Source organism: Thermobia domestica, chromosome 18 (assembly GCF_964235325.1).
Source record: "Thermobia domestica chromosome 18, izTheDome1.hap1.1, whole genome shotgun sequence".
Taxonomy (NCBI): Eukaryota; Metazoa; Arthropoda; class Insecta; order Zygentoma; family Lepismatidae; genus Thermobia; species Thermobia domestica.
Genome location: NC_137471.1, coordinates 149,952,504 through 149,979,846, shown reverse-complemented (window position 1 = coordinate 149,979,846; position 27,343 = coordinate 149,952,504). Strand labels below are relative to the sequence as shown.

The 27,343-nt window shown below is 36.1% G+C and overlaps 1 protein-coding gene and 1 long non-coding RNA gene across 2 annotated transcripts; both read left to right on the top strand.

Moving 5' to 3' along the window:
- The first annotated feature begins 1,004 nt into the window (after window positions 1-1,004).
- Window positions 1,005-18,065, top strand: LOC145676084 (uncharacterized). Its single transcript, XM_081746959.1, has 2 exons — window positions 1,005-1,635; window positions 7,221-18,065. The coding sequence occupies exons 1-2, from the start codon at window positions 1,271-1,273 to the stop codon at window positions 8,581-8,583; spliced, it is 1,728 nt and encodes a 575-aa protein (XP_081603085.1). The 5' UTR covers window positions 1,005-1,270; the 3' UTR covers window positions 8,584-18,065.
- Window positions 18,066-19,864: 1,799 nt separating this feature from the next.
- LOC145674854 (uncharacterized) lies at window positions 19,865-27,062 on the top strand. Its single transcript, XR_014129046.1, has 2 exons — window positions 19,865-19,999; window positions 25,796-27,062. It is a non-coding gene; the product is annotated as an uncharacterized LOC145674854 (long non-coding RNA).
- Window positions 27,063-27,343: the final 281 nt, after the last annotated feature.

Here is a 27,343-nt window from a genome sequence, read left to right as displayed (position 1 = left end):
AGAGTGGATGTTATGGCGAGTGCATTGTGCTTTGTGTGTCCTGTGTTGACGATAGTTGTGTGGGGTTTTCTATACATATTTACTACACTTACACACTTTTTCCCCCTTACACTTTCACACATTCTTTTCTTTTTTCTACACTTTTTCCCAGTCATTTTACACTCCTCACTTTTCTCTACCTCTTGTTCTGTTGAACTTGGCCTTCACCCCCGTTTATCTGTTCGAAATTCTATCCTTATTCTGACCTATTCCTATTGTACCACACTTCTCTCCAAAAAAGTCACAGAAGAAACAATTAGGCCTAAAGAGAAAGCGCAAGAAAAGTGGTATGAAGAAGTTGTCAAAAAGAGCAGTTTGAAAGGAATATAAACGTATAAAATGCGTTATGGGAAAATAAATTATATGAACAATGATTACAAAGCATTTTACTTTTCAAAGCCAGGTCAGGGATCCTTGACACAGGGGTAAGATTGAAAAAATTTAAAGAAATGAACGAAAAATGTTAATTATGTTTTAAAGAAGATGAAACATTGGAACACTTATTGTTAAAATGTGAAGAAACCCTAAAAATCGGGGGAAAATGGAAATGGATCGATGAAATGAAAGAAGAAGGAAATTTGGTTAAATTAGCTTGGAGGCTAGACTTTAATGTAAATGGAAGGGAACTAAGTGAGAAAGAAATAGAAAAAAAAAAACAAAGAACTTCTTGAATTTTGGTGGAAAAAGAATGGAAAATTTTAATTGAAAAAAGAGCAGTACTTTCTTTCTCTTTTTTTCAGGAACCAAACTTAGGCCTACAAAGAGAAGGAAGGAAAATACCTTGAACTGAACCTGAACCTGAAATTTGACTTTTTACCGTTTGTGACACTTCTTTTTTCACGTATTTTCGCTTTATCATACTTACTACTTTCTATCTGTTTTATGACTTTGTACACATCTTGTTACTTTTTATAATTTTTCAACTATTCTAATCTTTACATTTTACATCTTTACATCTTTACTTTTTACCTTTCTAAATTGCCGATATTCTAGTTCGATAGAGTGATAATGATACTATGCAAAATTTTTGTGACGCTTACTACAAACAAACAATCAATTGTCGAGAGAACATTTGTGGCAGATGAAGAACAATAAGAGGAAGAAGAAGAAGATTGGAAATATAAAGTTGCTTTTGTGAACGTACTTGTAAATCAATTCATTAACACTGGCTACGTAAAATATAAGGGGAGTATAAGAACAGTGTTAAGTTCTTATTATATTTCAATTCACAATGGCTGGTAAGGCGTCTGTTAAGTTGGAATTGATGTGCAAAGAAGAAATTGCTTATGACCTACCTCATGGTGATCCGCTCGAAGGGAAAGGGTGGACATACGAACTAATGAATGACAACAAAGAGTTAATATTATCTACAACGGAAGGAGAGGTATCAGTGGACAAGGATACAGCTATGTGCTCTTTGGATGTGAAACTAAACGTTGATAGGGTGAAACCAGAATTAGCACTAGAAGAAGATCCTGCATTTGGAAGTAATATAGTCACGCTAAGGAAAATAGTGGTTCAGGAGGCTTGCGCGTCGTTTTCCAATGACTCCCAACAATTAACAACAAAAAGTTTAAATTCAGTTCGGCCAGAAAGGTAATGTTCAATATATCAATAACTAATTGGCTCAGATTGATAATACGGTTACATGGTTTCGGAAATTTTGTTGGTTAAAAGCAATTATTCACGAGAAATATTTAGGTATGGGAGATATCATAAACGTAAGTGACATGGCACACATAGAGTAGCTGTATACGAAATGAAAATAATAACAAGATTGATACCATCCATTCAAATCTTATGTAGTTCATATCTTGATAAAATAATTATTTCTTTATTATTGGTTACACATTTCTCATTAACTGTTGCACATATTTAAGATATGGGTGCTCGACGATATTGTTTTATTTATATAGAGACTTATATAAAATAACAAATAATGAGAATGGTAATTATTCTAAAATTTTACAAATGTAAACCTGTAATGTATTATATTCGAACATAAACTAGGACGTTTGTGATTTTATTTAGGATATAGCTCAAATGGGTCTAGCCTGATTTTTCCGGCGGGCTTCGAAAGACATAAGTAAAATACAAGGTAAAGAATATTTTACCAACAATGGATGTTCATTATTTGTAGAGGTCCATACATCAGTCCATTTCATAGCTGTACTCATTTTTTCAAGGAAGTCGACTTTTTGCATTCCAAGGAATCTTTTTTAGGGTATGGACCGTCATTTCTAAATATGGAATCACTATAGGGGCTTTGTAAACGTACATGATATATGAATTATTGTAAACACAACGCTAACCAGCATGTGCTAGATGGACGGTATAATAAGATTGCTATGCAGATTAGGGCATTACGCAGAATGTGGGTAAACAAGGATAGCGCAAAATTCTGTTTTTAGGATGACTTACATGTCTTACGTGTTGAATGTGTTCTTGTACGTTCCTAAGTATTTTATGGGTAACATTCTGAAATGCTTTCTTTGCTTGTATATTTGTGTTCCAAAGTAACACAATACATTAGGGATGTAACTTCTTTATTATATGGATCTCTGCATTCCCAAACATTTTCATAGTTCCGTGTTATGATTTGCCACACTAAATTTTGATACTTCATTTCGTTTGCAGTCGTTACTACCTACCTTGACAAGGGGTTACTTTGCACATCGGACATTACTTCCTACAAAATATAAAAAGAGTTTCACAGTCCTCCGTCGGTAAAACCATGAACTGTATACACGAAGTTTCAACTACCCCCTACGATAGAACATGTAACTTTATTTTGTCGTTAATGTTGGGGGTCAGTATCAGTTCTAATTACAGAAAGGTTTTGTTGTTGTAGTGGTATGGAAAGCAGTCACTGTAGAGACCGACAAATTTTAAAAGAATTTCCGTCAATGTTAAGTCAAATTCGTTATATTATACAACGTTACTGATAACCGTTTGAACATTTTGATACAAATAAATGAATTAAACGGAGGTTAAGCCGTACGGAGCGCCATTCTGTGCGTCATTAGTTGACAACACAGGTTGTAAGTCATTCATATAAAATACAGGTTAATGAATTGGATCCTAGAACCAACTGTGCTGACAATCTCTTTCAGTTGAAGCTTGCAGGGTCCCTGACGATTCGAATAACGATTCGAACTTTTCTCCTTTTTACAGCATATTTACTAAATTTCCACGTAATGACAAGCCTTCGTTTACGACGTTTGGATTTACGCTGCATTGCGATACCTGCTACACTATTTTTAAACTCAGCAGTTACTGAATCAACATGATTGGCCGCTTTTATTAATTCAGAGCGTACTTCAGTTAAGGAGATTTTGGCTACTTTGATATTATTACGTAAGCTGTCTGCTTTGGCATACAATTCGCTCTTTCCTACGCTCCCAAATCGTTTCTGTTACAGGCTGTTGAAGTTCACCTACTGATTCATCTATTTTTGTCCTAGACATCCAATATTCATTACCATTTTTGAGCAATGGTTTCTAATTTCTTCTCTAATTCCTCTGTCAACTTTGCTTGAAATTGTTCTAAAATACTAGCCTCCATATTGATATAAATTACGAGCAACTAATTCAAAGTACAAAAATATAAATGTCTGAGTTTAATACGAAAATAAGAAACATGCACTTAAAACATGAAACACTAAGAATTTTGGTATTACGACCATTAGCAACCAATCCTTCTTTTCACAACTCAGGTTTCACTTTGCGAAGTGCTTCAATATAAAATAAACACAGATATAAACTAGTACCATATATAAAATATTTTCTATAACTATTCTATCAAGCCTTGATTCCATTTTGTACTAATACACAATAACACACTCAGCAAGGCCATGTGATAATATTTGAAAAACAGTATTACGTGACAGTTTCTACACAATAGCTGTGTCTTCATCAGATTTCCACTCCTTCTGGCTGCTGGGAGTTGGTCATCACTTATATATACTGTCCGGAGATGAATTTTAATTAGGCTCCGCCTCTTCTTTAAAACTTAACACTTGTCTGGCTCTCACTTTCATTTTTTAGCTGCACACGTGTCCAATTAAAGGTTTACTTTTTTCCACTGGATGCGTTCTGCCCTCTAATTATCCTTATTTTCCTCTTTATTTTGTTTCCCTTTCTGTCTTCTTCCTTTTTAGTCCTTCTTCTTTAAGCAGAATCTTCTGCAACTCCTTATTTATCGAGAACCCTGCATTCCAGTTCATCACCTTACCTCCTGCTTTCATAATCTCTCTGGCTTCCTTTCATTTTCTCACCAAAGTTGTGTTCTCAACTTCTATGACCTCTGCTTCTTCCCACCCTATCTTGTGGTTTGTTTCTTTCTGATGCTTGTATATCTCATTGTTGTCCATTTTCAATCTTATATCATCCTGGTGCTGTTTAATCCTCTTTTGCATTTTTTTTGTTTCTCCTATGTAAATTTTGTTACACTCCTCGCATCCTACTCTATATATTACTCCATTTTGATCTTTGTTCGCTATTGCTTTTCTCTTTGTTCTTCTGACTAGTTCAAATATTCTGCTTCCTCTTTTCCTGTACGTCCTAATTCCTGCTTTCCGAAACATTCTCTATATGTTCTCTGTTTGTTTGCACAGTTATTGTGTTCAAACTGATACATGATACTGTTTTTTTTTTTTTTTTTACATATTATCACATACCTTTGCTCAGTGTGTTATTGTGTAGTATTATTAAAACATATATGCTAATGCTAGACTCTTATACATAAATGCACATTAAGGTGCATAGTGTAAAACATGTATGTGTTTGTGTATACTCAATCAGCTGTTTGCTATCCACTCACATCTACATAAAATTAAAAATCAACAAGAAAAAATTTTATGAGCTACATTAATCTCTCTGTTGCTCTCAAGGTCAAAACATATTTACTTAACTTACTTAAGTTACTTAGCTTTATTTTTAATTAATTGTGTTCGCCGAGGATCTCATGGAAATTGACTTTCGACACTAGGTTAATCAGATTCAAAACTCAACACGTTATCTGTATAACTAATGGTATTGTAAAAGCAGTTGTAGGAAGATTACTATAATTTAATCCGGAAAACGGTCGCCATGTGGTTGAAATCGTGTTTTTTGGTAGTTGTTAGATTCTTGTAAATATAATCGTAACCTTCACATTGATTTTCGTCTTTTTCCCAAGATTTGTCACTTGTTTATTGCATTTATCCCAGCTTTGCTACGGCAGTGGATTGTAATATTGAGGGCTCAAATATTCAGTAATAATAATAATAATAATAGTATAGGTAACAAATTCCGTATGAGGACACATTAAATTAAAGCCTGTAAAATAACCCGTAGCGGAAGCCATAAGTTACAAAATAGTCGGGATTGGAGAGAAGTGTCAGGACCAACTGCACATATCCTCTCGATACGTTCCTACAACTAGCTACATGCTATAACGGAAAGTTTCCCTACAACTAGCTAAATGTTATAAAGGAAAGTTAAATGTTATAACGGAAAGTTTCGAGGTAATTTTGGTGTAGAAAGTAGGGATTCTGAACTCACAAGAGCCGATGTCGAAGGGGTTTCGCGAAAGGGGTTCCGTACCTTCATGAGACACCTCTACAGCTACTCAAATTTAAACGAAAGATTTCCGCTAATATTTCGTGTAGAATAACAAATAAAACACAGTTCTGACCAGAGCAGAATGAAATATATTAAAAACTATACTTACAATGTGTTACAGTTTCAAGGACCTAACGTCCTCTTCATCAGACACAAACACGTTACTTAGATGTCTGATGAAGAGGACGTTAGGTCCTTGAAACTGTAACACATTGTAAGTATAGTTTTTAATATATTTCATTCTGCTCTGGTCAGAACTGTGTTTTATTTGTTACTTTATTTATCCAGAGCCATGGAGTTTATTCATTCGTGTAGAACATATTCTACTGTACGTTTTCAGGAAAATAACTGTAAGAAAAAAGAACTGAATACAATTGAAAACAAAAGCTTGTAATAAAATAACTTGTGAAGTTTGCAGATGTAATTATAAAAGCTTTGCTACAAAAATATATACACAGACCATAATTCAGTGAGCTCTGAAATATAAACTAACAAAATGATGTATAAGATTCAGTCTACAGAGCAACTGTTCCTTAAAGAGTGGCATACGCTATTTCGAGAATCGAGATAAGATGAGAAATGTTTACGATAGTTTTGGTCTCGTCTCGATTCTCATCTCCAAAGCATGACTATAATGTGAGTTAACCTTGTCCCGTCTCGAATTAAAATGTTTCATCCCGATTTTGTTTGGTTTGTTTTAGAATCGAGATGAGAAATTCGTCTTTTCATGGGCAACATTACACAAAAGCGATTTTTTTTTTTTTTTGCATAATATCACGTTTCTGTAATGGTACGACCTGAGCGATAATAAGTTTTTAATTTTTAAATATTCTTCGAGATAATTGTTATTATTATTAGTATTATTCCTGAAAATTTGATATTTCAAGTGCTGAAACAAACGAGTATTCTAATATTTAAATGTAATGAAGCGTGTGTTATCGCCGATCTATTTCCATCAAAATTCCTAAAGTAAAAAAAAAAAAAAAAATGCTTGACGTGTATTCGATCGAAGAACCTCGAGATTACTGGTCAAGCCTCTAGACCACTGAACCACGATCACAACGCTGTAATTGATTCGTCTTTAGTCTTGTTACTCAATGTTTCTCTGCCTCAGCTTGGAGAGTTGTATGTAATTTTAAATTCGTTTCAAAACGCCTTTTGTGTTCCTCTTATGATGATATAAGTGAATGATCTTCGGTACAGTTTCTATTAATACGTTGAGTTGTTCTTAAACCTTTGGATCGCAAGTTGTTTTTTCTCCACACGAGACTCCAGATAACACAGATTTAATTCTCATACTGCGCATTTGTGTCAAGGCAGCCGACAACACCGGGTCATAGACTTATGTCCGCCCCGATATAAATTATAGTTCAATTTGATATAGTGAAACAAACTACAGCCACTTATTTTGAGACAATAGTGATATGGTACTCCATTTCATATTTCTACAATATTTAATATAATAAAACATGTAATATAGCGTAACTTTATCATGTAATATAGCTAATGATTACATGTTTTCTTGCTACTTAATCATTATCTCCATTTATATTTCATTGTTTGTTGAATTTGTTACAGGCGCGATAACATCTTTGCTTTCCACGGAGAAGGGAATACGTTTACTACATTAAATAAAGCCATTTCTCATTCTTATGAGGAATCTGATACTTCGACGCAGTTTGGCAAAGGATATCATCGATCACGTTTGACAACAAATATGGTGACACAGGAAAGTGAAAAGCGTCATACGTACCAAAATAGTGATAAACGCTCTAGTCAAAGTTCAACTATGTCAAGTGGTGAGTTATTGCACACAGGTGAAAAATCTCACATATGTGGAGTATGTGGAAAGGAATTTAGAGTATGTTCAAGTTTGGCTACGCACATGGTGATTCCTACAGGAGGAAAACTACAGACGTGCCAACAGTGTGACAAGGCATTTAATCAACGTTCAACTTTGGGTACACAAATGTTAATCCACACAGGAGAAAAATCTCACACGTGCCAAGAGTGTGGTAAGGCATTTAATCGACGTTCACATTTGGCTACACACATGTTAATCCACACAGGAGATAAATCTCAGATGTGTCAAGAGTGTGGTCGGGGATTTACTCAACGTTCACATTTGGCTAGACACATGTTAATTCACACAGGAGAAAAACCTCACATATGCCAACAGTGTGGTAAGGCATTTACTCAACGTTCAGATTTGGCTACACACATGTTAATCCACACAGGAGAAAAACCTCATATGTGCCATGAGTGTGGTAGGGCATTTACTCAACGTTCTAATTTGGTTAGACACATGTTAATCCACACAGGAGAGAAATCTCACACATGCCAAGTGTGTGGTAATGCATTTAATCAACGTTCAGCTTTGGCTACACACATGTTAATCCACACAGGAGAAAAATCTCGCATGTGCCAAGAGTGTGGTAAGGCATTCAATAGACGTTCATACTTGGCTAGACACATGTTAATCCACATAGGAGAAAAACCTCACACATGCCAACAGTGTGGTAAGGCGTTTACTGAACGTTCATATTTGGCTACACACACGTTAGTCCACACAGGAGAAAAACCTCACATGTGCCAAGAGTGTGGTAAGGCATTTAATCATCGTTCACATTTGGCTACACACATGTTAATCCACAAAGGAGAAAAACCTCACACTTGCCAAGAGTGTGGTAGGGCATTTACTCAACGTTCAGATTTGGCTACACACATGTTAATCCACACAGGAGAAAAACCTCACATGTGCCAAGAGTGTGGTAAGGCATTTAATCAACGTTCACATTTAGCTAGACATATGTTAATCCACACAGGAGAAAAACCTCACACATGCCAAGAATGTGGTAAGGCATTTACTCAACGTTCTAATTTGTCTACACACATGTTAATCCACTTAGGAGAAAAATCTCACTTGCGCCAAGAGTGTTGAAAGGCATTTAATCAACGTTCAAGTTTGGCTACACACATCTTAATCCACTCAAGAGAAAAACCTCACACCTTCAAAGAGTGAGATAGGGCATTTATTAACGTTCAAGTGTAGATGCACACATGTTAATCCACACAGAAGAAACTCACACGTGCCAAGCGTGTGGTAAATGACTTAGACTAAGTGCAGTTTGACTACATTTATATTAGTTCACACAGGAGAAAATGATTACACATACCAAGAGTGTAGTAAGGCATTTAGTCAAGGTTTTAGTTTGGCTGCACACATGGTAATCAACACACGTGCCAAGAGTGTGGTAAAAAATTTAATCAATCTCACAAGTTTGTCTACATACATGTTAATCCACACAGGAACAAAACACCACACATGCTAAGAGTGTGGTGACAAATTTAAATATCGTTTAAGTTTGGTTTCACGTATTAATCCATACAGGAAAAAAAGGTCACGTATGTTAAAAGTTTGGTTAGAAGTTTATTCGAAGTTCAACTCTGGTTACACATGTTAATATGCATTAGATTATGCAATTATATGCCCTGAGTGTAGTATGTAATTTGATATACGTTGAAGTTTTGCTAGATACATTTTAATCCACACAGGAGTAAAAGATCACACATGCCAAGAGTGTGGTGAGCATTTAATCGACGTTCGAAATTGGCTACACACAATAGCAAAATCTCACCTTGCTAAAATGCTGGAATAGAATATATTCAACGTTCATACGTGCTGAGCCACACGGGGTCAAAACCTTACACGTGAGAGGTGTAAAACGATATATTATACACTCAAACCTTGAAATGCTGTTGAACACAAGTCAATCACCAAGGAGATGCCAAGAGCTTAGCAAGGCATTTACTCAAGCTTCACATGTTGCAAAGTAAATGATAATCCACAAAGGACAAAAATCACACACGTGCAGAGAGTTTATATAAGATGTCGCATTCTGTTGAGGAGGAATAGAGATGATATAATCTAAGGTGATATTTTTTCGCGTACTATGAAAATTGTACTATCCCAACGAGTAAAGTAGTCGACAAAGGGATGTCACTTGTGTCTGACGTTATCCCATGTTTACTGTAGCGTTCTACTGTACATCACCACATTAAACGCAGAATATAAAACATCTGATTTGGCACACTTCTCTAGCGTGGGATCACGTTGTCCAATTCATTCTCACTCTTTTCTTGCCATCTGAGTTGAACATTGTAAATTATTTTAATTGAGTGTTCTCAACCAATAAATGATAACAATATTTCACTCCATCTCCAACTGTCAAACGCAGACTCCAACCGTAGCCTTACTACTGGGTTCACAATGGAAATGATAAAGCATAGAGATAGCACAAATATTTTTCCCGAAGCAGTAGCTCAAACTTTAACATTTCTGCGGTTTGATTCCGTCTTTTTGTATTTTATGCATAGACGATCCTAAGTACATACAAAGATTTCTTACTGCCAAACTTAACATACAGATTTACAGTATGGATAGCTTCATTATTCAAAATATATTAAAAACTGTTGACCCTCTAAACAAAAGTTTTCCACATACCTTTCATTGTCCGATTACCTAGTCCCACTCTGAAGCTATACAATGCATAACTTGTCCATATTACACTAATATATCGAAAACGTAAATCTCACCTATATCAACAAACTCAGCACCTTTTATTCATGCAATATATACTACCTGACATTAGACTCACAACAAATCGCTATCAGCATACTCCTTGTCCCTAAGGTTTACGCTCTGTCAGTACACATTACCCTCGTGAGATTCATTGTCTTTAACCGTATAGTGGTAAGGTGAAAAATTTTTTTAGGAATGGTAACATTTTGCCTTCTGGACCCAGGAACATTTTGGTCTGATAAGATGTGAACTAGGATTTAAATTTGTATTATATTTACAATATTAAATACGAACACCAGACAGCGAAACTGTACATTTTTATTGAGGCAATATCTTTCTTGTTAAAATTAAGTTCGATAATTATGTGACTTTTATTGCTTAACTACCGGCACTGAAAATAAAATATTTATTAACTAGAAAGAAGTAAACCAGGATTTCTCCTAGTAGCGGTATATTCACGTTTCAATTCTGAAGCAGTCTCCGCACATCATTTTTGCGTGACTTAGGCAAATCCACTTACAGCACTTTTGGCAAAATATCTGGCCTTACTGTGTTTATACATGTAACATCGTCCTCGCTTTCCTACTTGAGGAGGTACAGAAGCATCTTCTTCTAGAGTCAATCCAGAAAACCATGCTGTGTTCGCTGAATGTATAACATTAATATTAGTCGGTTCTACATTTTAGAAGTGATAAAATCACGTTATTTGCCATCGTGTAGTGTTTCTTTCTTCGTCATATTCAGTAGGTATCTGGTCTACTATGTCCACCCCACCTTTAGTGTCGTTGTAAAATGTGACGATATCTGGCTTCCTGTTATCTCTGGTACTCTCATCTAATTTGACGTGATTGTGCATACTTGAGATCAGCACTAAACACCGATTTTTCTTAGATGCATACGAACCAATGGTGCAGTTCTAATGAAAACCAAATACACTAATGTGTTCTTTCCTCCGTTTGGCATTCACAAACGCGGGGGCAACTCTTTCTTGTTTTTACGAATTGTCCCTATAATTGTTAACTTATTGTCTCATTCCATTGATTTAACCAAATTGCAGCTTGTAAACTGATTATTGTAAAAAGGTATCTTTGCAAAATGAACCATGAATCTGTTGACACAATCTCTTCACTACTTCCTCAGTTTTGTTATCTATCTTGAACGGGCCTTCTGGTTGTGTCCTCACATACACTTCTATATTTGTTGTGTAGTATAATGTTTCACCAACAAGAATAAAAAATTTAATTCCATATTTTGGAGGTCTTTTAGGCATATAAATACGAAATTCACATCTTCCCCGGAAACCGACACGTGTCTCACCCAAAGTTGCTAACATACCAATTAAGAAAACTTGTTGCAGTTGTTTACAAATAATTCAAAAAAAGTCACGAAATGGGGCTAATCTGGGGTTGAAGGTTATATCTGATTATGATATTCATTAGCATCTTCCACTCTTTCATCCATCATATCCTGTACAGTAATCACTTTCTGCTCAGTTTGGCTTCTCCGGTTCCCATCATCACATAGAGATGACCCTACGCAAAAGACTCATTCATTTGTCTGATTAACAATACACATGTGTTAACTTGTGCTTCGCACCTCCCCTCATACTCCATTCTCGTTATCCCTTTACACATTTTTTATTTTCTCTAATTGTATTGTATTTATATTGAATCAATCTGTCTATATTAAGTTGTGTGTTATATATGTTTACCTACATTATAATGCTAAGGATCAAAGTTCCATACGCTCATTTTTCTTTTTCTTTTTGATTTTTTGTTAGTTGTTATACCGTATAATTGTAAAATTTCGATAGAGCACAGATCTCCACTTACACTTTGTAAATAAATTCTTTTCCATCACTCACGATACAGAGGGCGTAACCTTCTCATAGGTTGCTAGCCACTTTGGTTTGCCAGTAAAACGTAGTGCATTCACATACTTTCTCAACTGGCGCACATGTAGTGAGGCGTAGCTGCCAAGTCTAGACTCAGTTTATTCCACTCATGTGGGCGCACAGTGATGCTAATTCATTAACAGGCGACAGGTTGCAAGAAATTGAGTTTTCACGAGCGTAAGTTGGCTGGAGTACACAAGTAGTATAATTTTTGATTATCATTATGATCATTTTTACCATTATCCTGTTCTCATCTCATGGTTTTGGATACTGTTTCAGTTCGGTTATTTTACCGCATATGATAATTGACGATGGAAAGTCTTTCATACATCCTTTGAAGATAAAATTACCGGGGTGGCTCAGTTGTAAAGCGTTCACCTCTGATGTGTGGGGTCTCGGGTCCAAACCCTGCTCCCGCCAAGTTAATTTGTGGTGGACAAACACCGTGTGCTTGGGTTTCCTTGGAGTTCTCCAGTTTCCTTCCACTTTCTTCATTCCACAATTTCATTCATTGCTCATCATCACTGCCTCCCTTAGCCTAGCCGGAATATCCGTGGGACGTAAAACCCAAAATTTCATTTCGTTTATTCGTTTGGAGATAAACGAGATGCGGAGAAATCGAAGAGACAGAGCATACACTGAACCAAGTTCCCAGAGTTCTCGTTCTCTAATCAGTGGCTAGCAAGAACCATCATCAACGAGTTTACCACCATTTAAGAAGCATACAAATGCACATTGCTTCTCGAGCTCCGACTTTGACCAGCTTATCCTCCTCTGCAGCCTGTCTACAGCTTGCTACAGCAAAACTACAATCCAAAGTACTTTAGTTCGAATGGTTTACTCCTCTAACTTTTCCAGTATCGGCAACGCAAAGATATTTCGCAAATGGTAGAAACCAAAAAAATGGATTCATTATTAAATCACAGTCGGCCAACTTCGCAAAATAATTCGTGACAATCCAGTTTCGAAATATTCAGGAAAACTGCAACTTTAACTTCTCTCAACAACATCCGACACTAGCAACCTCAGCCACATACAATGTCAATACTAGTACGAAGGGTCCGTCTATCTATAACACTTGATATATAGGCTAAACTTCCTGAAGTGGGATACACCTTTAAAAATGCATCCGTATTCGGAACAATCAGGGACCAACGTACATAGTTCGAATTCTGAGAACATCACAGGATACTATCAACGACCTTTTGCATAAACAAATCATAATTTTCAAGAAGAGACGCCGATTTGAACAATCCTGCTCATTACGACCAATTCCTCTCCCAGGTAAACGCTGTCAAGAATACAAAGTACATCTTACTAACAGGTGCAACCTATGAACCTGTTATCCTACAAAGAGGTGCACACTTTTCCTCTTCCTATGAAAACTGTCCGAATCTGCAACAAGTTCCAATCTGCAAAACTTGGTATGAATTCTCGCCTCCGGCATACAGCTACAGGTGCAAGTCTCGGTTTGCTCCAGAAGAATTCAGGCCGAAACTTGTAGTATCACTATTGACTCATTATGTTCAAAATCGAAAAGGTGAGACTTCGAAAGACTAATCAATTTCTTTATATGCGTAAACCATTAGCATTTGTCAGCCACACTCTAGAAAACTTTCATCTTTTGCACAACCATTAATATTAAAACACGTTCAGCACGCAGCTCGCAACATTCTTCACCTCGATTTTCATGACACTTACAGTGGTTCGTACGTGCACTTTCATGTATCTCCACCCGAAACTACTATTTAACTTCATAGTGATCATGTATCTAGTTATTTGACTATCACTTTTATTTTTATTTCTCAGCATTCTCTTGTACTTACTTCATAAACTCATATTTTAACAACTATTACACGAGGAACAATTTGACACATTACTTATCAGTAAAACGCATCTCACTCCCAAACTTAATTGCAAATTTACCGGCTATCAACTTATTCCACACGATATGAAGCTTCCGGCTCGATGCGCCACTAGCGGCGTTACAATACTATTTTATCCTTACACATGTAATATTTTTCATAAGTAGAAGCTTTGCTTTGTATATACTTAAACACAAACAAACTATTTGCTGAGCAAAACAATATATTCACATAAAAAAATATTACATACGTGTTACAGTTTCGCCAACTAACATTTTGCTTTCATCAGACACTATGAGATACCTGTCAAGTCAAGTCAAGTAAAGAACTGTCATTTTTCCTTCTCTTATTGAGAAGGAAGGATATCTAGCTATAAGCTCCTTTATCCAAAGTATTTATTATTTTTGTGTGTGTGATGTCAAGTCTGCTTGTTAAAATGGCACTATGTATCTGTTTTTGATTTTTTAATTATTATTACTATTTTGCGATTTTAAATTTCAATTGTGTATTGAGTGAGTTTGTTTTGGTAGATGTATTGGAAGAAGGATGGGAGAAGGGAGGTGGTGTTCAGGTTCTGCTGCTCTTCTTTATGATGTTGAAGTTGCCTTTCTCGCCGCCGCCGCTCAGTCCGCGCCAGTCCGAAATCCCGCATTGAGTCCAAAAAACTGGTTGAGAGTTGGTTGATGTTGTGTTTTTATTCACTTATGCGTTCATATGAGATACATGAGAAACGTGCAGTCTTATATACACACAAGAGCTGAGATACCTTGCTTCTGATTGGCTCCTGGCAGCAGCCAATCCGCTTCAAGTATTCTAATTCGTATTTCCCTATACCGAGGCTTCCTACCTGTTGTAAATTACACACACACATCAAAAGGACGATCTTGGCACAACTAATCTAAACTAACAAATAATTGGCATAAATAATTAAATAATATTATAAATATATATAAATACACATAAATAAATAAATATATAAATAAACAGATAAACATACAATTACTCATACGCTTAAAAGGACGTCACACACATACAGTATATACTAGTGGTGGACACAGAAACGGTTTTTCGGTTTCCGGTTTTTAGAAAAATCAAATCCAGTTTTCCAAAATTTAAAAAAAACGGTTTTCGCCAAAACCGTTTTTTTCAAAAAACGGTTTCGGTTTTCTTCAGAACTCGGTTTCGGTTTTGTTCATTTCCGGTTCGGTTTTCATAGAAACCGGTTTCGGTTTTCTCCAAAACCGGTTCTTGTATTCTTCAAAAACAAGTACGGTTCTTTTACTGGAACCGATTTCCGTTTTCTTCAAAGCCGGTTCAGTTTTTCATGAAGACCTGTATCAGTTTTTCCAAATTGGTTCTATTTCTGACCAGAATAGTTTTTCGTTGTTCTCCGGAATCCATTTCCTTTCCACAGATAGTTTTAGTTTTCCAGAACAGTTTTGAGTTTTAGTTTTTACTAAAACCATTGCGATGTTTACCGAAGCCGGTATTGGTTCCTTGAGAATCTACATATGTTTTAGATCTTCAAATCGGCTTAGTTTTCAATCAAAATTGGCTTCCGTTTCCATCAAGAACTACCTTTGAGCTTCTACTTAAATCCAGTTTGAACTTTCATCAAAACCCAGTTGGGATTTTTGTTATAACAGTACTTTATTATTAATATTATTATTATTATTATTAGTTTCGTTTAAAAACATGTTTTTCCTTCGATTCAATATTCACTCTTCCGAAAATCTCTAGTTGTTTCGAATACAATTACCTTCCTTATTATCAATAGATTTTCAGAACTTGGATTTATTTTAATTAGACTAGCTTAACCTGCACTCTCTACACAGCGCATCATTCCCATATGAGCATGAATCTCCTTGTCATTCCTCACAACACCTGTACATGTCCCCTTATAGACACAAATGAAAGACGTCTTGATAAAAATCGGCAAGGGGTACCACAAAGGAGAGATTTTTTGATTATTTTTTCAATATCTCGCACCGTTTGCAAGATTGAGCCTACTTCTGGTTGGAATTTCTAATTCATGTATGATCAGTGCTTTCTTTCTTCTTGCATGCAGTATGTAATAAGCAAATACATTACATACACAATTTATTACAATGCCACTGATATATGGTGTTCATTAGCAAAACATTCTAAATATTAAAGATTCTTCATCAGTCGAGAAATAGTTTTCTTCGATTTTCATTATCAATTGGTCATGAAACAAACGCCTGAGAAATATACGACCACTGTATACACACATGTTGTGTTGGAGTGTATAACTTATAGAATGTGTTATTTTTTAAAATGTCAACACTTCCAGTGTAAACTAAAAAATGTATTAAAGAAATAATATCAACGTTTTTTAAATATTCAATTGGAACTGGGCCAATCTACACAAAATTTGGAATCGACCAGCAAAAATGGCACGATTCTAGCACTTGTGGTTTTCGAGATCTCATTGTCAAAAGGATTGGAGACAAACAAATAAACTTTTCTTTGCACACAAACATATAAACCTAGCATTTTAATATATAGATATTTATAGTCACAAGTGATCAATTTAATGGGGAGAATACTGAAATGAAACATTATGCCCTGTATGATAGAGTTGCGTAATATTATGTAGTAGATAGAAGAAATGGTAATACTAGTACAAAAATTGCTCGATTTATTGTCTTCACGAATAAAGACAGACGGAGGCATTCCTACGGAGGCTCATCTACCGCCTTTTCAAAAATTACTGTGTATTGTTTCTTTGAAACAGCTCTTTCTTAGTACCGTCGTTGAATTAATCTACTATAGCAAACTTATTTTGTTGTTTGAGAACTGGATACCGAAAGTCCGGATAACTATTTACCAGTAAAAAATTGAAATGCCCTCATTCACTAGCTGTTTTCGAGCTCGACACAACGTAATATTTCCGTTTAGTTTGCGGTAATGAAAATAAGCATTAATAAATAGCATTTTTCAGTTTTGTATTGTGCTGATGTACGCACATTTTGCTTTGCATGAACACAAATCGCTACCACGCTGTGGTCTCATGCAGTGACACACATCACAAATAGAGTGTTATGTCGAAGTTTCAGATTCTTAAGGAAGATCCTATTTCGTTCCTGTACAGTTAATGGAGAAATTTTGTGTCTTCTTTACAGGTCAAGCTGCTATGATCAAAATTACAAGAATTTTAAACCATCTAAAATGTTCTAATTTGGGGGTCACAAAAAGGGGTAAAAGTCGATCTGAAAAGGTAGGAGGACGGTAGGTAGCAGCATGACGTCACGCTTGTTCCCCCTTCCTATCTTTCTCCATTGTATTTTTTTCAGGAACTGGGCGACGCCTACATATTTTTTCGAAGTCGGGACGGAGTCCGTTTAGAATCTATACCCTAAGTTGCCGTTTATATATCTATATATCTATCTATATATATATATATATATATATATATATATATATATATATATATATATATATATCAACGCGCGAAATATTGATTTAGTCTCTCTTCGTCAAACAGTTTTGAACAATGGAATAACAAGGCTCCCTCTACGCGGTATGTTCTTTCTCATATAGGTGTTATTTTCTCCCTTAGTGTGATTCTAGGAAACTGAAGTGCATTCTTTTTAAAAAATAGGAAAATTAAAAATAATAAATAAGTAAAATAAAAATATTAGGTTCATTGTAGTTCTAAACTGGCTATGATATGCTATACAACCAGTTACAGTATCAGATTTAATTTCTTGGGGACACAATCGAAGGGTGGATATATTTTGTTTGAGGGGGTTATACTGGAAAGGTTAATTTCACATTATTTGCGCAATATTAATATATACTACCAGTCTGGGGTGCAGGTATAGCCTACGGGTAGCGCCCGCCTCCTTTGCTCCCTTTGGCAATGTTACTTGTACCAGATTTGAATAACAACTCCAGGTAAGAAAAGTTTTATTAACATTTTATTTTGTTTAAGAGATGTTAGCTTAAAACTAAAATATTGTTGTATTAAAAGATGTTTGGATGTACACAATAGCTAACATTGTTAAAATATACTGGTAACCAAATGTACAAAAATGTCCTTTTCTGTAATATATAAAACAAAATCCTAAACAACGTTTTTGATAACGTATAACGTCCTTAAATGTACTTTATTCTAATTTGAACGTTTTGGAACCTAAAAGTGTTAAGCCTATAATGTGTCGAGCTTTTGATAGTAAAAATTTGCAGGTGCATATGGTGCAACGATTGTCAAGGTCAACTGCGCAAACGCACTGCGCAAGCATTTAATATTCATTTCAGTGACCTGCAAGATAAGGGTGAAAGTAACAATTAAGTGTTAAGCAACTAAGGTGAAGCAAAGCACAATATGTCACGGAGTGAAGTGTGAACGTGCCGAGACTAGAGAAGAAGCTAAATGCTTCTTATGTAAAAAAGTACTTAGATGCAAAGGAGAATCGACAAGTGCTTTATTATCGCACTTGAGAACTAAACACATGTCTTGTATTAATAAAGTGATTGCACGGAACACTCAATCAGAAGATGATGACGATCCTGGAATCTCTGGTTCTACAAAACACATCACGTTAAGGGAAGAAGATTTAAACACTTTTCTTTCTTATGTAATTTGATTCAAGGGATACATACCGTCGTGTGTTTTGTCATGTATAATATTTCATTAAATATTTAACTTTCGTTATTTTGGACATCCGTTTGGTCTAGTGGCTGACAAGCTTGCGTACGTCACGCGTGGATTCGGTTCCCGGTGGGATACAGTTGAACGGAAAAAGTGGTTCAGATTCCATTATAATCAGTAAGTCCAAGTCTCCTTTAGTCATCATGGCATAACCGTGGGGCGGTAAACTGAAACAAACCAAAACGTTCGTTATTTTATTTTACCTTAAAAGTGGCTTTAAGGGATAATGGGATGTACAGTAAGGGCAGTGTTTAAATTCGTGATAAAAAAAGTACCGGGGCCCTTCCCCATCAGGATCCTGCCGCCTATAGTCGGACAATTTGTGCATGCCGACCAGATGCCGCGGTCGGATTGCCGGCGCCGGACACCGGCGTCTTTCCGCTCGATTTTCGACCGCGACGAGCAAAAAGAGATTCGTTCACCAATAGAAAACAAAGAGAGTTAGAAGGTAATTTGTTGCTTTAAAATACGAATTAGGGCTTATATTTCCCTCGTATAAAGCTTTCTCAAAACAGTCGGCAGACAGTCGGACGACGACTGCAAAAAGAGACTGCCGGCAATTTCTTGAAAAGCGACGTCGGCACGACGTCGGTGAAAGTTGCAATAACGCGTACCAGCGGCAAAGAGTCGAATTTTGGAAAATGAATAGAGCCTGTATCTTCTTTAATGATGAAGTAAAAATTGAAACTGTCCGAAGGTTTTTCTTGTGGGTGGGCACTAATTCCAAAAAATATGTCTTGTGAAAACGGAGTCGGCAGAAAGTCGGCATACAGCGGACGAAACGACAGCGTCAAAGGATGGTTGTAAAGACGTCGAAACGTTGACGGCGTGCCGACCACGAAAAATGTAAATGCATGAAAAGAAATGTAGTAAAGGGACTGCACGTAAAGGGTATATGAGAAGTAAATACTTAAAATAAAATACAAGTACGAGAGAATCCTTGACAAACATTTTGCAAGGAGACGGCAAACAGCGGCAAATATTGTCGGAAAGACGCCGAAACGTTGGCGGCGTGCCGACAAGTAAAGGAGCCGAAAGAAGGTCGGCAAACAGCGGATGGACCGACCTTGAAAAGATGCTCGGACAGGCGCCGAGCCGCCTTTGCCGCTGAAGAGCCTGATTGCAGAAATCGTAGTCTGGTTGCGCTGCTTGTATGTTCGGTTCGCGTTCTTCATTTGTCACATTGTGATGCAGTGTGGGTAAAGCCCTTCAAAAAAAATTCGTTGAGATAAGTTTACAAATGAAGAAAATTATGTTTATCATTAAAATATTCATTCGTTGGAACTGTACGCAGTTGCTGGTTAAGCAAATACCACGAAAACATGAAGTGAGAGAATGGTGAGTTAATTTAATATTATTCATATACATTTGCATATATTATTGCACTTATTATGCATATACATGTGGTGAGTTAATTTAATATTATGCATATACATTTCAAATTGTCATGAATTTTATATGTTGTGTTACATATGTTAATTGTTGCTGCGCATGAAAAAGATTTGGTTATAGTATGTTCCCGCGCACTGACGTCTCTGGCATATAAAATTTTTTGGGGGCGGGTATCAAAGAAAGTAATTTAAATGGTACTACCTAGCCCAACCTGTGTATTAACTTCGATTCTATTTGTTGCCTTGCTTCTTAACTTCACGAACCCCCTAAGGTATATCGGCAAGTCATTACTGTAGGCAAGGCAGTGACAATAACCAAGTCATCTGAACTGGTTCCCGCAATTATAGTTACAGTTCCCAAGAAGGAAAGACAGAAAACAACGTGCCCTGCGGGGCTCTAATCCGCCTTCACTCGCTAACGCTCGTTCGGCAATACTATGTACTGACAGGATATCATTGCCTTGCCCAAAGTAAAGAGTTACCGGTATATCAAGAACTCGCTTACAATTGTAGGGTCCGCGCTGGCTCAGTGGTAGAACGTTCACCTCTGGTACTTGGGGTCCCGGGTTCGATCCCAGCCATCGCTATGTTAACTATGTGATGGACAAACACTTTTTGCGTGGGTTTCCTCGGGGTTCTCCCGTTTATTTACACTTTCTCCATTCCACCATTTCATTCATTAATCATCATCACCGTCTTCTTTAGCCTAACCGGCATAACCGTTGGACAAAAAACTTAAAGGTTTCACTTATTTTTTATTTACAAAACGAGGGACAGTTAAGAAACTGTAGTACATTATTTTCTTCTTGAAATTGCAAAAGTTTACATGTCTTAGTTTTTAAGATAAGTGTCTTCTAACTCAACGCCAATGTATTTCTGCACAGTGTACGAAAGCTGTATTTTATGTTTACAACTGAAGCGTTACTAGTATGAAACCATAAAAAGTGATATTGAAAAATGTATGATTACCAAAGCCCATATGTTTTCACTACCCTCGCTTACGCGTATACCCACCGTCGCTGACGCACTTGTTCCCATCAGCATTGCCCTGCTCTGATATTATATAGAATTCGTGCTCTTTAGTGGCCAACTAGCACCAGGGGCGAATCCAGGGGAAGCGATCGGGGCGATTGCAGAGTTTCGAGTACTTAAAAGTAGCTCAAAGTAGTAGTATTACAACCTACCTCCCCCCCCCCAGAAATACGTCCTGGATCTGCCCCTGACTAGCACAGGTTCGTTCGTGTTTTTGCACTGTAGTTTTTATGCCCCTAAGCTAATGTAAAGTAATCGAACATAACTTAATCTAATCCAACCAAATATAACCGATCGGAGTACGTTTTGGTACTTTTTTTTTTCGATTTTCAAATTGGTTATGCGATACAACAGTAAATCCCTAAATTTAGGTTAGGTTAGATTAGATAGGATTTGTACATAAGTTTTAAGCCGAAATACAAAAAAGCAAGATAATTATCTTAGAGAAACGTGGACAATTTCTCATAATGCTTGTGCCATGACAAGGTTTGTGTTCCTTTAGTATTCTCTAGTATTTAGTGTATCTTTAGTAACCTAATAAGATCCACTAGATTATATACTGCAGGACTTGTTTCACATGTGAGCGAAAACTTCAAAAAAAAAAAAAAAAAAAAGGAGAAATGAGGTAGTGGTTAAACGCTCTTGTGTACAGGTTTACTTGTGGCGCAATACTAAAAAAAATTGAAAAATTATAATTCTTTCACCAGTTTCTTTTTTATTGTCCCCTAGTCGGTTTCAAATGGGCGGAATATATTTTACTTGGCATAAATAAAATTCAAGGGGACCTCTAGAAGTAATTGTTGAAAAATTATAATTCTTTTACGATTTGCGTATAAATAAGGCTTCCAGATATCTAACATAAAAACAGCGCAAAAAAGCACAAAACAATCTGTGCTGGGTGGCCACTAAATAGCACGAATGCTATCGAACCGAGTCAGATAGGGCGAAGCTGGTGAGCCCGCGCGGGAATACGTCCGAAGGGAGCAGGCACGTCTGCGATAGTGTGTATGCGGAGAAGTGAGGGTAGTGGAAGGAAGTGCGTTTTGAGAATAATACAAGTCTCAACAACACTTGTTGTTGTTTCATACTAGTAACTCTCCACTTGTAAACAAAATACAGGTTCTGTACACTGTGCAGAAATATGATACCGGTGTACACGGTGCAGAAATAAGCCGCCCGTGGAAAATAACATCTAATAGAGCCATTTTTCATATGCACTCATTTGTTTTATTCGTCGTAAAGCACTTGTAATGGTTTAACATTAGTAAACGTAAGATACAGTTGTATTACATTGTATGTAATTAAGTTACCTGTAGAAATTCGTTCCTTATAAACATGTCTTTCCATGAAAAGTATTGAATTTTACCTGTAAATCTTCCAAAATGTAGTGCACCAAAACTACACCTGCACCAGACTGTCTTATTTTGATTTTTTGCTGGCCGCGGTGGCTCAGTGGTAGAGCGTTCATGTCTGGTGCATGGGATTCCTGGTTCAAACCCTGCTCCTGTCAAGTGAACTTTGTGGTGGACAAACACCGTGTGCGTGGGTTTTCTCGGGATTCTCCCGTTTCCTCCCACTTTCTTCATTCCACCATTTTCATTCATCTCTCATCATCACCGTCTCCTTTAGCCTAACCGGCATAACCGTGGGACGTAAAACTCAAATATTTCATTTTCATTTTCCGAGTGTTAACCCTTTCTCCTGACACTGTTTCACGATGTGTAGGTACAAAAATTTGGACATCGGAAGTTTGAAAAAATTTAACAATTTAACATTAACATCTGTAGAAAACCATTAGCGACTACTATTAAAACTTTTTTTTTGAGGAGAAAAGCTCATCATGAACGAGGGTTCGAAAAAACCCTGGCTTTTTTGAAAAAGCCAAACCCACCTGGGCCCATTTTTTCCGGATTTTTCGAGTTTAATTGGGTTTTTTCAGGTTTAATCGTTTTTTTTTTCGAAATATTTCAATGTCTTTGGGGTAGAAGTGTTAAAATGTGATTTATATTTCAATATTGTCATTGTCACAACTTGCAACAATTTTCTACTCACTGCCGTTTTGAAAAAATGGCCGCCATTTTGATTTTTTTTTACATTGGACCGCCGAGAAAATCTACACAGCAAATTTAGCATATCTTGTGCTTCTACCGTCAAAATTTCAACTTAAAAGACTGAAAATTGCGCTTCGTAGCGTAGATACTCGTTCATTTGACAAAATGGCCGCCATTTTGATATATTACGTTGGTACGCCGCCAAAATCTAAACAGGGAATTTAGAGTGTCTCGTTCTTGTACTCTAAAAATTTTAACTTAAAAGGCCGAAAGTTGAGTTGATTTTGTGTTTAACGTCCCTTTCAGCAGCGAGGCTATATAAGACGGGACCTACTGATTAAAGTGGAATCCGAACCACGTGAGCTCTCTCCGGGAAGCAAACCCGGGTCACCCACGCCTAAGACGCGTACACTAACCGCTCAGCCATAAAGGAGCTCGGCAGACAAACGAACAAATGTAAAGTTATAGTTTTGTGATTTTTTTTTTATAGCGTTTCTCAAAGTTATGTTCATTCGATTGAATTCTTATTACAGATGGTTTGTGTTTTAGATATGTTACTCAAATTGACTCCTAGGAGAACATAAAATGTATTTGTTTTGAAACTTTTATCATTTTTGCCCACCTGATCGATTTTACCTGTAGTTTATTTAAGTATATGTGCATTTTATTTGTTCCATTAACTAGGTTTTATTTTAAGATGTAATATTTTGTATTCAGCCGAATACAAAATTCTCAATTGCCAATACAATAGTGTCGCAAAACCCTGACGCGTATCGAAGTTCTATTTCAAAGTAATATAATGCTATCTTCACTAAATATAATATTCTATTTTAATACATCTTTTTGTCTGGTGAGGGACTTAGGGATTTATTGTTTAACTTGCAGCTTCAAGGTAATGTTTCAAAGATTTCTCAAGAAACTCAAATTCCTACCATTGGATATACGGCAGGATTTCTTTTCTTTTCTGATTTTCGTTTGGGATGGCAACCGTACTGTTGTAATAAAGATTAACCTTTTGTCACTCGCGCCAAATTTAGTAACATAACTACTCGCGCGTTTGATTTTTTCCAACATTGACATTTTGAGATACAAACAATATATTTAGTAAACTTATTTGAAGTAATGCATGCAATTGTTGAGTAAATACTTAGGATATTTGGAATTGTTGCTATAGTGCTGTCAAAATGTCTTGATCCGTGGCAAAAATGCGAACTAAAGTTCAAACCATCGACACATCCACGCGTTGAGCCAATAAGGATTCAGCTGTTGCTAAACGAGAGATCCTTGGCGAAAGGGAGTGAATTCCTTAAGCCGATAGCAACGCTTGGAACAGAAAACTAGGTGTCAAGTCAATGTGGTATATCTATAGCTTGTCAATATCTCTTCTCTGAGATCGGCTTTCGAAATCATCGAATCTAATGCCCTGAGTAGCAGTAAAAAGCTCGTGTAACTCATTGCTGCTCTTACGATTGGAATTCCTGTTCCGTCACATGTCCACAGTGATCGTACATCATCACGTGCTCCTTTCTTTTGGCAATCAAATAAAGACGTCGAAATAAAGTCATTAATTTTGCTCTTGAAGTTGCTGTACAGTTGCAGTGCGTTCTTCGCCGAAACTTGTTCGTAATTTATCCAAATAATTGTTAGTACATTTTACAATTTCATCAATCACGGCTATATTGATAAATTTCGAAAAAAAAAAATTGTTTACTCAGTGATACCCTTAGCGGTTCTAGCATCTTTTTCACAATGTTTTTACACTTTGTCTTTGCTGATGCTGCCAGTTACTATTTACATTTTGTTTTCCTGTCTTTCCCAATGAAACAATATTTTCACTGTAACTGTAATTCACATCCATATCGTTTGCATCTGAATCTGCATCTACACTGTTCTTATCTGCTTCACTATCGTGATCAATATCATCTTCATTCACTTTTTCATTACTTCAATTCGCATCACTTTCAGCAGCCACTAATTTTCGATAGTTAACATCAGACTCATCATTAATATTGTCAAGCCACTTCTCTATCTCACTTCTATTCAAGAAGCGAGACGTTGCTTAGAAAAACAAAACTTCACTCATAAACAATAATTATCACATTAACGATCGCGCGTTGGAAAATTTCAAACTCCATAAAAATATATGTTTGCTAGTGTTATCACGGAACTACTCGCGCGTTTGAAAAAAGCAAACGCAGACAAAACTATTTCCTCAACCTGTACTGGAAGCTACTACAATTGCAGCACGTCAGCAAGCTTTAGGGTGAAAGAGGGGAAGGAGCCACTTGAGGAATAGCAGTGAGGGTGACTCCGCTAATGCGACCCCATTCGTAAAAATCATTAGTTTTTACTCACCTGTTTGTTTTTTTCCAACAGCGCGAGTGACAAAAGGTTAAGTAAAAGTTAACTGTTTCGACGTAATTGAATTCTTCATCAGTGACTATAGTTTTCATTACTCTTACAGGTTTTCTTGTAACATATAGCATCTAACATATAGCGTTGAAGCCGGTTCATTGCAACAAGGTCTATTACACTGTGTAGTTTGGTTTGGTTTTGGTGTGATGAAGTATATTTTCGATTGTAATAAATATACGTGATGTGCCAACGCCGTACACATTGAAGAGTATATTTTACAAAGCATTATATTTGTTCTATTTTAGATAGTTCATTTATTTCTGGAAGCAAGGGGAAATGTTGCTCAAGAAATGCAGAAGTGTTGCAATGGAAGAAGACCCACAGAGAGCAGTAGCGTAGCCAGGATGTGTGTTTGGTGGGGCAAGTGCTGTTATAGGTACATATGGAACAATTCCAAACAAAAAATATATAAACATAAAAATATATAAAAAATTACAAACATCAAACTACATTGTCGGACCTCTTTGGGGGGCCCGGCCTCTCTGGGCCCCCCTTCCCTACGCCACTAACGGAGAGTATTGACAAAAATCATATGTACTAACATCCTTAAGATATTTGTGAAGAGTGGTAGGATACATGTGGGACTACAGTTTTTTTTTCCTTTTAGAACGGGTGAATTTCATTCAATCATAACATTTGTAAAAAAATTCCCATTTTAATGCGGTTTATTTCAAATCACACGGGAATTATGGTCATCACCTACCTTTCAAGCGAATATTGAGAATTACGGTTTTGAAATTGATTTTTGTTTTGCCAATATTACCTTAGTCTCCCTATCCCAGTTTTTGTCGTTAAATTCTTTTTTTATTATTACTTCATCTTTTCTATGCAGTGTTGTAAAATTTTCTGTATCTCTCTATATTCTCACAATCCTGATTCTGAGCTATTTAAATTCTACATTACTATTTCATAGGTTTGAAGTTTTCTTCAATTATAAAGACAACTGTTGTTTGATATTGTTCTTAACTTTTTTTTTTTTTGCGTGAAATCAGTTAAGAGAAAAAGTGTAATTATATTTCTCAGAGTACAAGCTCCTTAACGGTACCATCGCCTCCTTTCTTTTCTATCCCATTGATTTGTAGGGGAAGTATTCTTCCTTTTCTTTGAAATGAATAAAATTTTTGATGTTCTGATTTTACTGATTTCTTCTGAATATCTATTTAAATGTCCCTTGCTTTGTCAAAATGATCTTTTAGTATATATAAGTATATTATTATTTAAATTAGATGTCATTTATGAATATTAAAAACATACAACACAGAATTTTATTTCCACAAAGTAAGAGACATTTAAATAGACCTGAAGAAAAATAATAAAAAGTAAAACCCTTAAAATGTCAAAGAAACAGAGGAAGATTTCCTCGTATATATCAATGGGCTAAAAAAGAAAAATGGCTGAGTTATTCAAGACAAAATATGGATAGCAGGAATTCTTTAGAATAATATAGTGCTTTTTTGAACATTGTAATCACTTCATATATATTTGCTTTTCTGATTTTACATACTGTATAAAGGCTATCTGTGTTAAAACTCAATGTTATGGAATGCTACAAATTTCTGTTAAAAAAAAAGTAGTAGTACATCCGAAGGTATATTACATATAACTTCTAAATGATGATAAGGTTCATTACATAGGCTAATGTATATAAGTTAATACGATGTGCATTGTATTTTGTTAATACAATTTGGTGTGTTTTTAGTGCTAATATAGACCAGAAAAAAATTGTGATCTTCCCTTCATTTATTCTCTTAAAGAATTCCTTTAAAACAAAGGATCTTTGCAAAGTATTATGT

Excerpts from the sequence above, each read along its gene's own strand:
- LOC145676084 (XM_081746959.1), top strand. The coding sequence starts at position 1,271 with ATGGCTGGTAAGGCGTCTGTTAAGTTGGAATTGATGTGCAAAGAAGAA. Across the intron at positions 1,636-7,220 it reads AATTCAGTTCGGCCAGAAAG|GCGCGATAACATCTTTGCTT; the intron begins GTAATGTTCAAT and ends AATTTGTTACAG.